The sequence below is a fragment of the Neurospora crassa genome, linkage group III (assembly GCF_000182925.2).
Source record: "Neurospora crassa OR74A linkage group III, whole genome shotgun sequence".
NCBI classification, from domain to species: Eukaryota; Fungi; Ascomycota; class Sordariomycetes; order Sordariales; family Sordariaceae; genus Neurospora; species Neurospora crassa.
Window position 1 is genome coordinate 572,632 of NC_026503.1, and position 17,154 is coordinate 589,785.

General features: G+C 51.3%; 6 protein-coding genes across 6 annotated transcripts; 2 read left to right on the plus strand and 4 right to left on the minus strand.

Annotated features, from left to right (window-relative positions):
• Positions 1-2,600: 2,600 nt before the first annotated feature.
• On the minus strand, positions 2,601-4,752 carry NCU05704 (hypothetical protein; the record flags this gene model as incomplete). The annotated part of the gene is made up of 5 exons (XM_957973.2): positions 2,601-3,097; positions 3,162-3,432; positions 3,878-4,386; positions 4,547-4,624; positions 4,704-4,752. 4 exons carry the CDS (start codon positions 4,750-4,752, stop codon positions 3,208-3,210), a joined length of 861 nt encoding a protein of 286 aa, XP_963066.1. The 3' UTR covers positions 2,601-3,097; positions 3,162-3,207.
• Positions 4,753-5,751: 999 nt separating this feature from the next.
• Positions 5,752-6,640, plus strand: NCU05705 (hypothetical protein; the record flags this gene model as incomplete). Its single annotated transcript, XM_957974.2, has 2 exons — positions 5,752-5,793; positions 5,869-6,640. 2 exons carry the CDS (start codon positions 5,752-5,754, stop codon positions 6,211-6,213), a joined length of 387 nt encoding a protein of 128 aa, XP_963067.2. The 3' UTR covers positions 6,214-6,640.
• Positions 6,641-8,839: 2,199 nt separating this feature from the next.
• NCU05706 (glutathione S-transferase) lies at positions 8,840-10,283 on the minus strand. Its single transcript, XM_957975.3, has 3 exons — positions 10,099-10,283; positions 9,638-10,023; positions 8,840-9,557 (listed from the first exon to the last, which is right to left on the minus strand). Exons 1-3 carry the CDS (start codon positions 10,137-10,139, stop codon positions 9,190-9,192), a joined length of 795 nt encoding a protein of 264 aa, XP_963068.2. The 5' UTR covers positions 10,140-10,283; the 3' UTR covers positions 8,840-9,189.
• Positions 10,284-11,909: 1,626 nt separating this feature from the next.
• Positions 11,910-12,907, plus strand: NCU05707 (hypothetical protein). The gene is made up of 3 exons (XM_957976.2): positions 11,910-12,047; positions 12,157-12,519; positions 12,634-12,907. The coding sequence occupies exons 1-3, from the start codon at positions 11,991-11,993 to the stop codon at positions 12,793-12,795; spliced, it is 582 nt and encodes a 193-aa protein (XP_963069.2). The 5' UTR covers positions 11,910-11,990; the 3' UTR covers positions 12,796-12,907.
• A 49-nt stretch (positions 12,908-12,956) lies between these two features.
• On the minus strand, positions 12,957-15,381 carry NCU05708 (phenol 2-monooxygenase). The gene is made up of 3 exons (XM_957977.3): positions 13,668-15,381; positions 13,330-13,612; positions 12,957-13,261 (listed from the first exon to the last, which is right to left on the minus strand). Exons 1-3 carry the CDS (start codon positions 15,117-15,119, stop codon positions 13,176-13,178), a joined length of 1,821 nt encoding a protein of 606 aa, XP_963070.3. The 5' UTR covers positions 15,120-15,381; the 3' UTR covers positions 12,957-13,175.
• Positions 15,382-15,612: 231 nt separating this feature from the next.
• NCU16617 (hypothetical protein) lies at positions 15,613-16,833 on the minus strand (the record flags this gene model as incomplete). Its single annotated transcript, XM_011395715.1, has 2 exons — positions 15,613-16,648; positions 16,826-16,833. The coding sequence occupies 2 exons, from the start codon at positions 16,831-16,833 to the stop codon at positions 15,724-15,726; spliced, it is 933 nt and encodes a 310-aa protein (XP_011394017.1). The 3' UTR covers positions 15,613-15,723.
• Positions 16,834-17,154: the final 321 nt, after the last annotated feature.

Consider the following 17,154-nt stretch of genomic DNA (forward strand, 5'->3'; position numbering starts at 1 on the left):
GATATCCCGCCTGGTGCCTTGCGTGCATTAGTCGACCTAGGTACCTAGTTTAGTTGCCCTACCTTAGCCAATCTGTAGCGTTATGGTCTGGTTGCACGAGTGACGACCTTGCCTATTTAATCCCAATGGCGGCCCATTCATCTTTTTAGGTTAGGTGGATAGGTAGGGTAGGTAGGTTCCATGGCGGCGGCGTCCACATACGGCACCGAGCAAGGCACCGACATAGCCAGTAGGTAGGTACCTAGGTAGGTAGGTACCATGCATGCATGCATGCACACATGTATGAATGGGGTTTCGGAAAGTAGGGAGGGTAATTGGATAGGTGGATAGACCAAACCGTGACGCATGGAACTTCACATCACACACTCTTTCACTTGTTTGTACGGTCTGTATGTGTCAGATACATCCTCGGAGCATTAAGCGAAGAAGCTGAAGACCATAAAAGAAGAAATACACAGTTACATTCAACTGCCCACTCCCAACAACCCATCTCCCAGCCCAGTACAATAATTGCATATGCTGAAAGCACGGCATACACCCAAAAAGTCAAGGGCAGACAAGGTTTTCGCTCCCGAAACTGTTCCCCGTACCGTCTCCCTTCTGTTTCAGCTCACTAGGATCCTACCCTACCTATCCAGTTACCAACAGCACGGTTCTACAGCTAGCACATGGGGCTTTTGCTCCCCCTTTTTTCTTTTCTTGTAGTGCATTAAAGTAGGTAGTATTCGGTGATAAAAGAAGGGATTCCGGCTTCCAAAGAGAATACCTAGCTACCTCTACCATTGAACGGCAGAATACCAGAACTACCTACCCAGGTGCTTACCATGTCAAAATTGGAAACCAGGAACCAACCACATGCAGCGGAAACCGATTGATTGAACTCAATCAAGGAAGCCACTAGACCACCAGGGCTCCCATCATCTTAGTCCCAGTCGCAGTCTCGGTTGCTCAGGTCCTTCTTCAGCCCTGAGTGGTGTGACACTTAACTTGCAAATATTTAGGGTTGAGTCCGGTCGGTGCTACACCTCAGGTACCTATTTACCTAGGTAAGACTGGTCACAATACCTAAGTACCTCTACATTACAGAGATAGGTACACTACTACAAAGGCGAGGAAGGTACCTATCGTACTTACCTAGGTACCATGGACAGGTTAATTACTTATCTACGTTACCTACACTTACCACCTGCCACTTATTACATTCGTATACCTACCTACCTAGGTATCTCTAGACCTCCTCCCATCGGGGGCCACCGGGCATGTATGTAAACGAGGGATAAGGTAGGTACCTACCCTACCTGACATTGATGTTTGCACAGCCAGGCAATACAACAGATGGATTGCGTGCGAGACGATTGATTGATAGGTACCATCAAATTAGGCAAGGAAGATACCTGATAGACAGTGCTTAGGTATCATGGAAGATTGAGTTGAACTCGCACGTCCCGTGATGGATAGGTAGTAAACTATACCCAAATCACTGGGTACTACAGTAGTGCTGATGTCAATTGATACCAGCCTATCTACCTTCCTCTACCTACTTATGCATTGGTGCTGACAAAGCTTCGTATCACCCGAGTTCCATCCTTTCCTTTCCTTTCCGCCTAACCTTGTGACACCTCACATCTTACACTAACTATCTGCGGTAGGTAGGTACCATTCAGCACAAGTTGTGCAAGCACGTGTTTATAAAACCTCGACACTTCGATACCTCTACTTCAATATCCTTGCGCGCAACATACTATGTAAAACTACCTAGTAGATAGCGTTCCATAGGTAGGTAGGTAACAACGACGAATGAGAGAGAGAATGCGATTGGATCTGATGCCACGAAATGAAAAAAAAAATCTGATGTAATCCCCTACCATAATCCCACCTCACTTTACTTCTACCGACCGCCTTACGAGGAAAAAATGGAAATCTACAAATATAAGACAAGTTCTCGTGCTACAGCCACAACTAAGCGGGAATGAATAACGCACGCACGTATACACGTATGCACGCACGTAGTAAGCCGCCTCAGTCAGGTACCAACCAGTCAACCAGTCAGTCGGTGTAAGACGAAGGATAAGACGAACGATAAGATGAATGAACGGGCGGTGAGCACGATGAGAAGGATGCATGTTATCTTTTTAGTTATTTTTTTTTTTTTTCATTCTTCCCTCTTTTCTTCTTGAAATTAAATAGAGGTACCTATGCTTACCGTCTGTTAGTTGACTAGGCGAGCTACCTAGGTAGTCGTAACTAGTTTCGTGAAGTAGCGCGCAGGAACCCAATCAACCGGCCGGTACCAAGCTGATTACCTATTCACAATCGCACCTCACTTCCTCGGATCCCAATTAGAACCAGACGCGTGTGTGCATGCGCAAAAGTTCCACACGTGCCTGATTTTCATGCGAGTCATCGGCGCACGCACGCCATTGCGAGTTGCGTTTGCATCTTTAGACGAAGCGGCGATGCAGATACATAGAGTATATCGGGCTTATTGCTATTTGATATATACCTGTAGATTGGACACCTCGGTCTCTATGAACATCAAAGAACATGAAGATCCGAGCTTATTGTAGCTATACCAAGAGTGTAATATGAGTGAAAGGGGATCGAAACAAAGGGAAATAAAAGAAAAAGCAAAAAAAAAGGGGGGAACACAAAGTACATACAAGAAGAGAACACCAAACAGTACCTCTACCTAGCCAAACGCACACAAGACACACACCCACGTCGCAACCTCAGAACCTCTTCTCCCATTTGTAGATGTTCTGTTGACCCACTCAACTTTATCTCCCTTTGACAAAAGCCAGAAATTCTCAAAAGATTGTACACATCACCCCGCACCCTTATCTCCAAGCCACTCCTTACCATCAGGCCTTGTAACATCAACCGCGCGGACGGGAACACTCCTCCGGGACCTGAGAGCAGTGATCTTGATCACCAGTCAATTGGCCAGTAGAGAAATCGGTGAACGATGGTTGTGCGGTGATCTTGCCGGCAGGTGTGTCGACTTTCCGTAATCTCGAAGGAAAGTAAGGAAAAGGAAAACTGCATGAGCGCATCGTCTCAGCAGCGAAACCACATCAAGTGCCATGTTGAAAAGAAACTTCGTTGTAAAAAAGTCAGTAAAAGGACACCAAAAGTATTGAGCGACAACATCTGACACTCACCTAGTAAAACAACCATCGAAATCAAATGCCACCCACAACCACCAGCTCAGAGATTCACATATTTGTTGAACATCTCGGAGCACTCCTTGCAGTAGCCGTAGCTGATGACGGTAAAGACCTTGCTCTTCTTGGGATCGAATTTGCATTCTCCATAGGTGTGCCTCGTGTAGATGGCGCACGAGTAGGCCATCCGCTTGGTCTCGGTGTGCTTGCACGCCTCGAACTTGGTTTGCTCCCAGTTGCACATGGTGGCTGTTGACTTGTTGTAGTGCTGGATGGTTGAGGGCAAGTGATAACTGAGAGAATATGCAGTTGAAGCTGTTGATATGAGTTGTGATGTCGAGGTCTTGCCGAGGTGACTTTTTGCCGATGAGTCAGGTAAAGTGGTTGATGCCCGAGTTGATGTGCTCAAGTGAAGCCGTTGTTGAGACTTTTTTCGAGTGAAGCTTGAGAGACGATTGAAGGATAGATGTTGATCTGAATGCCTTCCATCCAACCTCCTTGGCCGGCATCATGATGCCTCTTTATAAGTCTCCTTCCACACCATGTCAACGGCCGCCAGTGTGCCAATGCCATGGGCACATCACAATCCGCCTCACAGTCCGTCTTGACCACAGACCCGGCAGTCGACGAGGAGGAGGTCAACATCCGGCTGAGCAACCAAATGTGACGACATTGGAGTCCTGCTCAAGGGACTGATAGCATGTGCCACCAACCGATGCCCGGGTGACAGTCCATGAACCCGGTATGTTTTCCATCATGACACCCAGGTGCTCCTCAAAGGCCTCAAGGAAAACACCATCAAACCAAACTCTCGGGTCGGGCTGAGAGTGGTGTTGTGCAATATCTCCATTTCCCATGTCTGGTGGTGAGCTTTTGCAGGAGCATCGCCTTGCGGCAGTGGGGTCCGGGCCCTCAACGGGCTCCCATTTCCGGGTCGCGGTTTCGGGCCCGGTGTGGATCCCTCTCCACTCAGCCGCTAGGGGACCGGGGTTTAGGGGGCCGTTTGAGAGGTCAACTTCCGGATTCGAGATGCGGACATGGAGGTCAAAGGGGCGAAGCAACAACGTAGAAAAAGCCCATACCATCTTCAGAAGTAAAATACCCATTGGCGAATCAACGACGAGCAGCGAGGCACACTTGACTCCAAATCTCTCTTGCAACCGAGAATTTGGGAGTGGTGTTGGTCCATGGCGGATGCCGTTAAGCGCCGGCGACCTCAAGCCTCATTGGCCAGCACATGCGCGACCTGAGAATCCGCCGACAGTTTAGTGCTTGTTAGTGACTGACTGCCAGGCCTGGGTCATAAGCCCCTCTCTCCAGTGTATATCCCGAGATCGACAGCTATCCGCAAACAACGTCAAATGCACAGAAGGGGCACACACAACAACACGGCACCGCATCAGGGAAAAGAATGAATCCTACCAAGATGGACGACATCATCTGGGCTCGGAAGGACCCGACTAGATCAGATCTAATGTACAGCTTTGTTAATCCTTTCACTTCCAACAGTAACAGCGAGGTGATAACGAACCGACTTACCCTTTTCGTTCCACTTGTCAGCAGCCCTCGGCTGTGATGGCCCCAGCATGAAGGCTCGTTCATGATGCAAATGTCAAGCTTTCAAGGGGGATGACCGTGAAAATCTCGAATATTAAGCAACCAACAAGCAATACATCATCAAGTTTTGCATCACGAGATACCAACGGTTGCAAAACCGCATGAGCGGGGTAAAATTTCTCACCTACCGACCAACACCATAGAGCAACTGCTGAGGTAGATACCGTACTATGACATGATGCTGGAGCAGTACTTGTAGATAGTCTTGCATCGGCATCTGAGTCAAACGAGACATACAGTTGGTGATCGAACCTGCTTCCGGCCACAAAGGTGTGGCATCTAAATCGACATTTAGCATGTTTGACAGTCGAATCCTTCGGGTGGCTGTGCAGTTGGTATGAGTCTATTTTCACGCCGGCTGTTAGCTCTTTGCTTCTTTTATAAGACAATACTGCATATGAGGACACAAGCAACATGCGGCTGAATAATAATGTGATAGTTCATGACGTATCTACCAACGACATGTTCTCTCCCGCAGTAAAGGATTGGTTGAAGTCGGGGATATAGAACTTCCCGCATCACGCCAACAAGTGCCACTAATCTTTGGGTATGTCTTTAAGCCTGTTCTCTTGGTGTCGGTTCAATGTTGTGAAGCCAGAAACCACTACTAAGTTGCTTGCTGCGTCGAGAACACCCTGGTCTATCCGTAGGCATGCGCCAATACAGATATCTGGTAGCAATATCAGCATATGTTGCCGGGTAATTCCACAGTTGACAGGCAGAGCGGACATCTTCAATGAGTTGACTTACCCATATGCGAGCGGGGTTGCCAATGTGAGAAACAATATGGGTATTGCCGATGATAGATGAACAGCTCGCGGCACTTGGCTTAGAGCTCGTACCCTCTGGTCTTCACAGAAGATTAATACCTCTCTGCCTGCACATGGACTTGACCTCTGATGTGCTTCTTGTTTGATGTGCTTCTTGTTTTCATCGTTCCAGGACATTGTATCAGTAACTGCACAGCATCATGGTTTGTCTCACCTTGGCAGCCCTGGGCATCCTAGCCGCTGTACAGTTCTCGCTCGCCCAAAAAGGAGCAGGAAATTGCCAATGGGCCGCCCTCCGAATGCAAACCGACATCTAGATCGAATCCCAAACTTATGGTGAGGTTGATCCGTTCCTCACCTCCAGCTCGCCCGTGTACCGCGCGAACTACAAGCAGCGCGACATCAGCACCTCATTCCTCACCACTCCCCTCAAGATCGACTACACTGACACTTTTGTCGATCAACAAGACTGCAAGACGTACTCGCAACTGATTGTCACCGATATCAAGAATCAGTACATCATCGGCACTCAGATTACCTACGACAACACTGGTAGCGCAGGGCTCAAAGCCAAGGTCATAGACGTGGTTATCTCACGTTCTTCGACCGAGCCGCAGTTCAATGTCACCAAGACGCTCGCATATGTTGGTGCAGAGGATTAGTCCGTGATTGCTAGGGCCAACCAAGATAGCCGGGACGTGCTCAAGACCGTGGCCAACTCGTACCTCGATCTATGGAGCAGCAACGGTAGTTTTGAACTCCCCTGGGGTACCCCGTGCGCCCGGTTGGAGGAAAGTGTGTACTACACCGAGGAGTGCCAACCTGTGAGCTTGAATGGAAAGACAGATACAGATAAGAGTTATGTGATTGATGAGGGTTTAGGGGCTGTGAGTGTCTTTAGCAAGGGTGGAACTGATGGGGCATTGTTGGATATCCACGAGTTCAGGCTTATGCAAGGAAAGCTGCTTTATGTCCACCATTTCACCGCAAGCGATGCAGCGTCGGTGGTGTAACAAGAGCGAGAAGGAAGAGAATCATTGCGTTCGAGGAGTAGGCGAGACAACAGCAGAATGCAAGGTAGAAAGCAGTTTCAGTTGGACTCAGTGATTGCCGCTGAGGGTGAAAATTGATTGTTCAAGGCCACCACAAAGTACAAGTACATGGAACCTGGTGCCGAGTTGCAAGCCAGCGGCACAGGAACATGAAACTTGAAGGTTGAAGAACAGCGCAGCCGGACAGACTCTCGTTTGACCTTCACCTTTCTTGCATAGCAAGTCGTGACAGTACACTTGCACCATCTGGATACCGCCCCGTTACCAGGATATATGGATGAAGCCTTGAACTAACGAAAATTTGGAGTGTATCACAATTTCACAACTCCGGCATCTCCCGTTGGCTGCTTTGCGAACAGATGGTCAACAGGCAACCTGTCAACGTTGTCAAACCACCCGATGTGTAACCTTCCATCGGGAAGCGGCTCGGTAGTACGAACCTAAAGCATGGGATAAGGACATCTTTTTGTCATTCGACTCATTCGCCTTGCTGCCTCCATAGACGTGCACTCACACAGTCCGTAGCCGAAGAGGGAACGACCATGGCGCGGAAAAAATACGGTAGGAAGGAAGTGGTGTCAGGTTACGAGTAACCGAAAGAACTGCCTTTTCTGCAGCAAGGTCTTGTCAAACTTTTGTTGCATAATCTCCAGCACTTTTCCGTTAGTGCGCAGAAAGGACTCCCTGTATCACTTGATGAAGCCTCACATAAACAAGGTATGGGTAGTGACAGACGGGTGTTGGCACTTTTTGTGATACTAGCTCCATATTGTAGTCGCCTTGGGAGCCCATCACACACCTTCTCTCAATGAGTGACCTGCCCCCAATAGGACGCCCATATCATGATACATGCAAGCTCGTCCACCAAGGTGATACGTACCAGGCAACCCACCAAGAGTGTTTCAGATACACTTATCTGCCCTACCGGATGCCGTGAACCTTCCCCATCTCCCTCCAAAGTATCACGAAAAGCGGTGGCCAACGAGCGTTTGACCATTGTCTCGGGCGCTTGAGGCCGGTATCTGTGCCCATGTTTGGCATGCGGGTATCGCCTGATGACTGCGGCGTTGGACGGCTGCTGTGCCTCGAAGGACTTGTAACAGAGTAGCGATTCGGACCGCTGAGCCGTGGACATGTAAACACTAACTGCAGGTCGGCATCGTAAAACCTCAAGACTATTTCGTAAGGTGTTTTGGTATCAGTAGGTATTTAGTGCTGTTTGACGATAGGTCGTTGTACGGTGGTCGGAGGCCGAAGGTCGGAGCCCTAGAGCGAGGCACCTCAGGCTAACAGTAACACCGAGGACCGGGGGGTCGGTGAGGGACACGGGACGCGACGATCATTCGGGCCTGAAGCACAATTAGTGAAATGAATGAGGCAAACTAGGAGAAGCTTCTCTTGATTATCCGTCGAGTTGGGAAGGCAGCCTTGCGAATCATGGACGTTGATTAGTGGAGGAAATTGGTAGCATGCTGCGCTGCGCCGCAGGCCCGTTATGGCGACCCGACCATTGCGTCGGGACTTGCACGCCGGCCGCCGGCCTCGAGAGGCCACTCTGGACGGCCTTATTTAGAAGAAACAGACCATTGCCGTAATCGAGATGCAGGAGCATCACGACAAATGCGGTTGGCGGCTGTGATTTGGTGACTGTTGGACGGCTCTTGGTGGTCAATATTGTTACCGTGGGATGCTGGAAGTATTCCGCGGGAGGGTTTCGTACCATGTCGGACAGTCATTCGTCCCTTGACGAGTCTGGCTGTGGAATTGATAGCCTCGTAAAATGATTGTCAAAAAGCAAATTTCCCAGGCATCTTAGATCAAAGTGAAAAAAAAAGGCCGGCTGTGCATCGTAAAGCCAAAGAGTGAAGTGTGGTGAGCTTTGCGAGGGCGCAGTTCGTTGGGTCGCAGAATTGGCAAGGAACTGAACTTTGCACAAATAAAAGAATGGTCAGGGCATCGAAAATTCGACACTGGGAAATGGGCTTTCTCAGGGAGAATTCACGCCCTCTCGATTCTGTCTTTTGTTCGTGGAAAGGAAAGAGCGATTCCGTTGTCGTCGTGAGCTGATTATTACCGCTGCATTCATTGATGTTGTTTGGGAGAAGGAACGACCCTCGTCAAGAGCGCGAGATCGGCAAATCGTATGGTAGGGTTTGCACAGCGGGTTAGGGTTCAACACAGCGCAACCACTCATCATTCTTTTTGCCATTCACAACATTGAGCCAAGCATATAGAGTTAGGAGTAACATTGGGCGAGGCTGCTTCACAACTGAGGAAAGAAAAGAATATTCGATAAACCTTGAATGCTGTGCGAAAAGGTCACAGAAAGGCCGCATGCTGCGCATTGCCCCGGACCCGTTGCGGAGACCCGGCCACACACGCCAGAGCCACCACCGGTCGCATTGCTCGTGACCAGGATTAAATATAAACCGTCGAGAATATAATCAATGATCCTCATATGAGCGAGCGGTGCCGCGAACTCCACCTCCGATCGATGATCCGGACAAGCATCCGGAGCGGCCCCACATTGGATCAAATGCCCCCGAGATCCACTTATTACCGGCCATGCTCCGGAATCTGGTCCACTCACTGCTTCGCCTCGGCCTCCAAGTCCGCAATCTTCTTCTCCGCCCTCTTATACCCTTCCTCCTCCTTCAACCTTGCCACATAGTCAAACACCTTGGGAAACTTTTCCTTCAATTTCCCCTTTGCAGCCTCCCCTGCGAGAACCTCCGCCCTCGGCACCATCAACAGCGGAAAGCTAATCAGGATATCCGCCGCCGTCAACTTGTCGCCGCAGACGTACTTGCCGCCGTTGGGCGATGTCTCCAGTAGCTGCTGGATAAAGGCGCAGTGCTTCTCAATGTTGGGAACGACGAAGAAGTTGTTCACCCTGCCGGCGACGGTGGCGGTGATGGGGCGGATGAAGAAGGGGACTTTGGGGCCGGACATGACTGCAAGCAACCGATGTTTGTTAGAATCCCGGTGGTGTCCTGAAAGAGTACATACACAGAGACAAAGACGGAAAACTCACGGGAAAGAATCAGGGCCACAAGCAAAGGCGGCATCAAGCTGCCCTCGGAATAATACAGCAAATGCTGCCATCTCATCCACTCCTCCGTCTCGCCGCCCAGCTTTCCTTCTTGTCCATCCTTGTACTTGTTGGGAACCAGAGTGGTGTCCTTGCCAAAGTGTTCGCACAAGTACTGGGCAATGAAGGGACTCTCGGCCAGGACTATCTCCTTGGCGCCGGGCTCAGTAGGCTGGACCGTGACAACGGGCGATTTGCCTAGCGGATGGACCTTTTCCAGCTCGGCGGGCGCGAGCATGTCCTTGCCGCGATGGAAGATCTTGACGTCGTACGGGACGCCGAGCTCCTCGAGGAGCCAGACCATGCGCTGTGCGCGGGACTCATTGAGCCTGTGTAGTGAAAATTGTTAGTGATGTATTATCGCACACCTCGCTGCGGGAACCTAGTACTATAGGCATCCATACCAGTAGAGCGTTATCTTGGGGTGATCTGTGGTGGTCGCCATTTTGTCCGTCTTGTCCCGTCAGCAAACACACAAGTATGATCCTTGGAAGTGATTGAGGGAGGGATTGATGTTAAGTATCAACTGCCGGAGACTTTTGACTGTCCATCGCATCACATCGCACATCAGATGATTGGCATTACACCCGACCAGCATCGGAAAGAAGAAAAGAAAAAAAAAATGGTCCTGATGACGTTGTGCTGGGATACCTACACCATCACCAACCCGCTAGCACCCGCTAAAAGCGGAAGGCTGGGCAGACGGGCGTATTACCGGATCTGGTTCCAGCGACTGGGATTGCGATCCGATCGCCAGGAACCTCGGCTTCATCGCCGCCAATCAACACCACCACTGGAGAATGACATGTCCCAATTGAGCACTTCTGACTGCTTCCAAATGGTAGGCAGCTCGGTCTGACTCGCAGATGGAGTGAGCACTAATGAGTCGAAACTTGAGATTTTGGGGGCCGAGACTTAATGAGACTCAGATGCACATGTCGCAGCGAATCTGGGGGAATAAAATTGGTGGCGTGAAGGATGATGATTGATCAATGGATTGTCCAGAGACACTGGTCGGTGTTGCACCCATCGCAGCCAACACATGTTTGCGATGAAGGAAACAGAAGAGGTTGTCTTGGCGAGATGTGAGAGAAATGAGCAAAGTGTTAAAGCAACAGAGAGAAAAGGTTAGAAAAGGAAGAAGGAGAACAGAAGAAGAAAAAAGAGGAACAAGACACAAAATAGGTACAGATAAGCTGACAAGAACCCACAGTCATCGGCTCGGTAAACACTGCGCATCATGTTGCTTGACCAGTAGTTCAGGGTCCAGGTAAATAGTCGACCAAACTGCAAACATGAGCAAACCTCGGGATCTCGGTAGTTACCGGCTATTGACTAGGTATCCTAGTCATGATTCAAGGAGATATCAATGCTGGTCATACTCAGGGTGATTTTATCGCCAGCTGCTCGGAGTCTACATGAAGCTATCCAGTCTTCAAAGCCCGAGAACTCAGCATCACTAGACTCGACTGTATCCGATTGATATCCCCGGATCCTCGGCCCTCTCACTTTCTTCTCCCCGACCATCAACCGAAGCCAAAGCCCGTGCCGTCTCCCATTGGGCCCGAAGAGATCCCAACACAGTCCTGATACCATCTCACATTCCACCAGAAGCCCCACGGCCTGAATAACCGTCTATTTTGGTACCTTGTTTTCGCCAAGTCTACTTCAATAATGCTCTTAATCACTGAACACCTCCAAAGAAACACTGTTCACAAGTCTCGCCTCACAAGACCATCAAACCCTTCGCAAGAAATGTTGCTCAAATGAATTACCCATCTCAAGAGGCCAGATTCTCGCAAAGTAGAACAATACGCATTAAAGAGCCTATTCAGCCCTATTCACAGCCGTTGAACCCCTGTGGCGCTTTGTTTACCTTCCCCTCGGTTGTGAGCCACCGGCAACCACGCGGTGGATGGTTTCTTTGTCTATGACCACGATTACTCGCCCATCTCGGAAACTAAAATTGGTCAGGGGTACAGAGGGCATTCTTGACTACAATATTTCGGCATTGTGTGGTGCACGATGAGGCGATTTGACTATGGGTATGCAAATGGCTTGAAAGTCGCCATCTGGTGGGTGGACTTGATGATACAGTAGAACTGGACAGTAGACTCGGGGACTCGGGACTCAAGGAAATATAAAAGATCCTTCTTGTCTCGTACACACCTGGTCCGAGGGTGCTCTGTTCTGTCTTCTCAAGTCGATTACATCCATTCTTTCATCTCGCGACTTCTGTGTCGACAGATATCTATCATTCACTCTTTACCAATCTCTGTAAAGCCCAACAAGAACCATGCTTTTCACCAAGGTCTTCCTGCCTCTCACGGCCCTTTTGGCGACAACCACAGCCGTAAGTATCCTTTCCCTTTCCCTTTTCCTCCCCCTCCCCTCCTTTCTCTTTTTTCCTCCCCACCTCAACCACTAACCACTAACCCTCACCCCCATCACCCTACTCACAGGCCCCCACGTCCCCCGACGAAGACTCCTCCCCCCTCCTCTCCTTCCCCTCCTCCCTCCCTCCCTCCTTCGACCCTTACAACGACATCCCCACCGACATTGATGACCTCTCCACCTCTTTCAACACCACGACGCTCCTAGCAACCCGCAACCCCGACCTCGCCGGCCGGGACCAAGCCACGTACAGGGGGCCCTACACGTACACGACGCACTACTGCGGTGCGCCGCGCTCGTGGGCCACCCTGAGCGCCATCCACGACGGCGTGAGTTATCTGTACGGCCTAAAGGGACAGCCGCGCTTGGGCGCCAACCAGTGCAGTCGCGTGAGCTGTAGTTGGAATTCGGCCATTGTTGTTTGTAATGATGTACGTACCTATACTTGTCTCTGTCGGTCTCTATTCTTTGGTGGTCATGTTGAAGAAGAAAAAGGTGAGAGAGGATGAACCTAATGCTAACGAGAGACATAAAAAAATACACAGAACAACCACGACATTACCTTGCGGTCCTGGGGTAGTATCGCCGAGGCTGCCTCCTTCCTTACGAGCAAGTGCTTCAAGTACATGGGTGGCCAGACGCGCATTGGTGGCCAAGTCTTTTTCAAGGAGAGGTGGAATGTGTTTATCACGGTGAACAAGTGCTAGAGTAGTCTAGTGGGAGGCTTGCTTTGTCGAATGGAGAGTGGTCATTGTCGGAAGGAAGCCTGGGACTGCTGTTCTTTGGATTCCAATCTGTTTTTTTTCCCTTCACACACACACACACACACACAAACACACACACACACATGTTTTTCTGACCGGTGGGACTGATGATGGTTTGAGCCTGCGGTGCTCTCTCCCTACTTCACGTCTCCTTTATGTACTACACTCGTTCTTGTATTTATTGTCTGTATTGTAATTCGGAGATCTGGATGGATACCTATGCTCTTTTGATCAGTTTGACGAAAATTGATATTCCAAGTGTTGAACCTCAATCCATGCTCTTCCGTATCCTACATCCACTTGCTTGACAATTGACACCATACTCAAGCTAGTGGCAACAAGAAGTCCTCAAAGAACTGCTGTGTGGACTGCTCGAGATTGTCATCCAGTGCCGAGACCTTTGCCACGTCTATTGTGATTACCTCCATTAATATACGCTCCTTGACAAGGAAGTGTCATGTGGGGAGCAAAACTTACAGTGATCCGGCCTGACAATGACCAAGGCTCCCTTTGCTGGATCAATGCCGTAGGCTTCATAGGCATGGCCATGTCCAGAGTTGTAGCTCTCATCATCAGCATACACCTTGAACAGACATTTCTGCTGCCACTTCCCTGTTACAGGAGTGAAGAACTCTGGGATCTGTTCCTGCTCGACCTTCTTCCTGTCACCGAAGATGACAAGCACGCGATCAACAACGCTGTCTGGGTAAGCGTCGACAGGAGTGAAACGCTTGACAATATTGTCGAGAGCTTGCGAGATCTAGAAGCGACGTTAGTCATGCGCGTATCAGACTGTTCAAGGGGTGTCGGCCTACCTTCTCAAGCCTTGCCTTACTCTCCTCCTTCGAAATATCCCCCGCAAACACCACAAGATACCACTGCCCATCTGCCGGCAGCCCCTTGACCAACTGCATCGCCTTGGCATCGCAAAACCGGACCACTTGCGCAGTCGGAAACCTCATGCCAACCGTGACCTTCCCCACAACCTCTTTATCCCGCTCCCCCACCTCCACCACCCCCGAAGCATCATACTGAATCGCCTGTCCGGCCGTGTACCTCCCCGCCTGGACAAACATCTCAGCAAACTGGTCCTGGCTGATGCCATGCTCCTCCCTATACTTGGAATTGAACAGCTTCGTGAACCCGCGATCAAACTCAATCAGCTCCGTTGCCGTCTTCTCGCGCTCAATCACATACGACTCCAGCAGCGGCTTGGGTTTGCCCAGTCCCTTGAGAATCATGCCCAGTTTCCAGCCAATGTTGTGGCCATCTTGCAAACTGACATTCATGCCCTGCCCAGCCTTGGGCGAATGCGTGTGGCATGCATCGCCTGTGAGGAAGACACGGTGGTTCTTGTGGAAGTAATCGGCTCTTCGCTGCCCGATGGCGTAGGCGGACCACCAGAAGGTATCGGCAAAGTCCATCTCGTAAGGGCGAAAAATCAGGCGAGCGTGGTGCTGGAGGTCTTGTAGCGTGACGTTGCTCGCCTTTGTCCCCGCCGGCAGTTCAATGTAGAAGCGCACCATGGCATCGCCCTCGCGCGGGATGATCAAGAGGTTGCCCACCGACGAGTTGATGGCCGTCTTCTTGCGGATATCAGGAAAGTTGGTGCGCGGGTAGATGTCCATGACGCCCCAGACGGCATCGGTGCTGTCGCCGACCATCTTGAACCCCAGAGACTTGCGGATGATGGAGTGAGCGCCGTCGCAGCCGAGGACGTACTTGGCGCGGTAGGTCTTGGCGATGCCATCGGCTGTGACGGCGTCGACGCGGACAGGGTAGGAGGAGAGATCGGTGATGTCGACGGACTCATCGACTTGGACGCCCTTGACTTCGGTGCTGTACTGGATGGGCGGCTGAGGTCCAAGCTGGCTGATCATCAACTCGTTGAGACGGGCTTGGTTGAGGATGACGTGTGGCTGGTGGCTGATTTCGGTCTCCTTGTCGGGAGCGTAGCGTGTCCTCTGGATGTTGTCCCTGTGTCCGCCCTCGATGTTTTGCGCCCAGAAAGCGAGTTCAAGAACATGGTAGGCTTCCCTTAGCATGTCCTCGCCGATGCCGAAGCTGTCAAAGATCTCGACGGTGCGAGTCTGGACACCATCAGCCTGGCCGATCTTGAGGGGTCCATCACGGCGCTCGAGGACCTTGTAGTTGATACCGAAGCGGGCGAGCCAGACGGCGGCGCAGAGACCGGCCGAACCGGACCCACAGATGAGGACGTCGACCTTTTCTTGATCTGATGACATGGTACGACTATATGTGTACATATGGGGGTACAAGGGTATATTTCATGGTTGCAAATGGTGGGCGTCCATGACGGGCTCTTTATCGTGACTCTTCCCGTTCCCAGAGTATCCGGTGACCCGATGACCAGGTTGTGGTCGGTAGTAGACGGCGTGATGGCGGCGCCGGCGATCCATGTACCGCGAGGGGTTCGGGAGCGTCCCGGGTGTGGTGACAATGGCGTTGCCGCGGTGGTAGTCTCGGAATGTCTGTCGTGGAAAGGAAAGCGACCAGGAGGTATTCCACACACACGGCGTGGTCAGCGGTCAAATGTGGGGACCCGAACGCGGCTTCTTCAGTTAGGCTCCTCTTCCCCGCATCCTCATTCAGCGTTCGGCTTGTCAAACAGTTAAAGCATCTTGGCAGGGCAATCCCCCTCGGGACTTTTACTTGGACTTGGGGGCAATCGTATTCCCGGGAGGCGCTGTACCCATTCTTCAAACACCAAACACCAAACACCAAACACCAAACACCACCTCAACATGGACCTCACTGACTACAAGACAACCCAATATATACGACATTCACATAGGTACCTAGAGGTAGGAAATGGATTCTACCTACGCCTACGACAACTTACTAGACTACTTACTCCCTCCTCTCCAACCCGCGAAGATCCCCTCCCCTCCCCATCAAATCCTCCCTCTCCTCCTCTTCCACCAACTCCGTCTCGACCACATCCCTCCTCAACCCCTCGTCCACCTCCACGCCCGCACACTTCGCAATGAACTCACACAACATCTCCTCCGCCGTCCCCGCATTGCCCATCAACGAATGATTATCCCCATCAAACATCTCCATCTGTCTATCCCCCTTTTCTCCATACATCTTATACAACCGCTCCGCGCACGCCGGGCTCATCGTCCTGTCTCCCGTGCCATGCAGCAGTAGCACCGGTCTGGGCGCCAGCTTGCGAATCCCCTCTTCCGCATCCAGTGTCTGGCTCGCTACCGTCGCGCACCCGATGACGCGCTGATCGGCGCCTGCCACTGCAAAGACCGGCGCGCCGCCAAAGGACCACCCGACCAGCACGAACCGGTCGAGTCCGTATAGATCCTGCAGGTACTTCATGCTGGCGTAGACATCAGCGACGCAGTGCTTGCTGCGGGCCGGGTATCGCCAGTCGAGTCGGAGCGTCGGGATGCCCGAGGACAGCGTGGCGAGCTTGCAAGCCAGGGAGAGGTAGATGGACGACGGGCCAGTGACGCCCCCGCCAGCGCCGGAGAGGAGGATGGCGGCCGTACGGTGGTGGACTTGGAATGGGTCCGGGGCGGTGAAATTGGGCGGCATGTGCAGGAAGCCAGGGACAAACCCGTTGGGGGCGTCGTCCACGTCGATGGTGACGGGCTCGATGGTGGATTCTTGGTGGGTGGTGGCGGTGAGACGGTCGAGATGGGGTGGCTTCTTGACCGAGACGTACTCGTTGATGGAGTGCGGCTTGCCCTGGGGCATTTGGGACGCCGCCGAGAGGGAGACGCCCGGTGTTGTGCTCGCCATGTCGCTGACGATTCGCCTGATGATGTTGCCGGAAAGACGAAGGCCTTGGGAAAGCATCTCTTGTTCGCGGTGTAGGAAATCTGTTTAATAGGTTCTTGTCGGTGATGTTAGGTTGATACTCTGGTCAGGAATGTTCCCAACAGTGACACAAGGTAAAAAGGCATCATGACTTTCCCATGTTTTCGTTGCTTACCCCAACATTACTCTGTTGGTGAAATCACCTTGATGATGTCAACCTGACGCTAAGGTGTTCATCTGACCGTTTTGACTCCAAATCGTCAAAAGGACGAATAGGATGCCCTACTCGGCCCCGCCATCCCGTCCATTGTATCCCATCGCATGTTGGGATTCATGGTATTCAGGCAGGTGTGATGCTATCTTAACATGCTGAACGGCCGATGGTAGGACAAACCAAGACACAACGTTGGCAGATCCAGATTACCGAATATCGATCTGTTATTCGGCTTGCTGACGTCCAGGTATACTTTCTCGGAGAAGGTTGGGTTGGAAATAGGGTCATTC

Bases quoted from the DNA above. Each gene is read 5' to 3' on its own strand.
- NCU05706 (XM_957975.3), bottom strand. From the start codon at position 10,139: ATGGCGACCACCACAGATCACCCCAAGATAACGCTCTACTG. The intron at 10,024-10,098 runs GTATGGATGCCT...TTCACTACACAG, and splicing joins CCCAAGATAACGCTCTACTG to GCTCAATGAGTCCCGCGCAC. The intron at 9,558-9,637 runs GTGAGTTTTCCG...GGTTGCTTGCAG, and splicing joins TGTGGCCCTGATTCTTTCCC to TCATGTCCGGCCCCAAAGTC.
- NCU05707 (XM_957976.2), top strand. From the start codon at position 11,991: ATGCTTTTCACCAAGGTCTTCCTGCCTCTCACGGCCCTTTTGGCGACA. The intron at 12,048-12,156 runs GTAAGTATCCTT...CCCTACTCACAG, and splicing joins TTTTGGCGACAACCACAGCC to GCCCCCACGTCCCCCGACGA. The intron at 12,520-12,633 runs GTACGTACCTAT...AAAAATACACAG, and splicing joins CCATTGTTGTTTGTAATGAT to AACAACCACGACATTACCTT.
- NCU05708 (XM_957977.3), bottom strand. From the start codon at position 15,119: ATGTACACATATAGTCGTACCATGTCATCAGATCAAGAAAAGGTCGAC. The intron at 13,613-13,667 runs GTAGGCCGACAC...CGTCGCTTCTAG, and splicing joins GTAAGGCAAGGCTTGAGAAG to ATCTCGCAAGCTCTCGACAA. The intron at 13,262-13,329 runs GTAAGTTTTGCT...TAATCACAATAG, and splicing joins CATTGTCAGGCCGGATCACT to ACGTGGCAAAGGTCTCGGCA.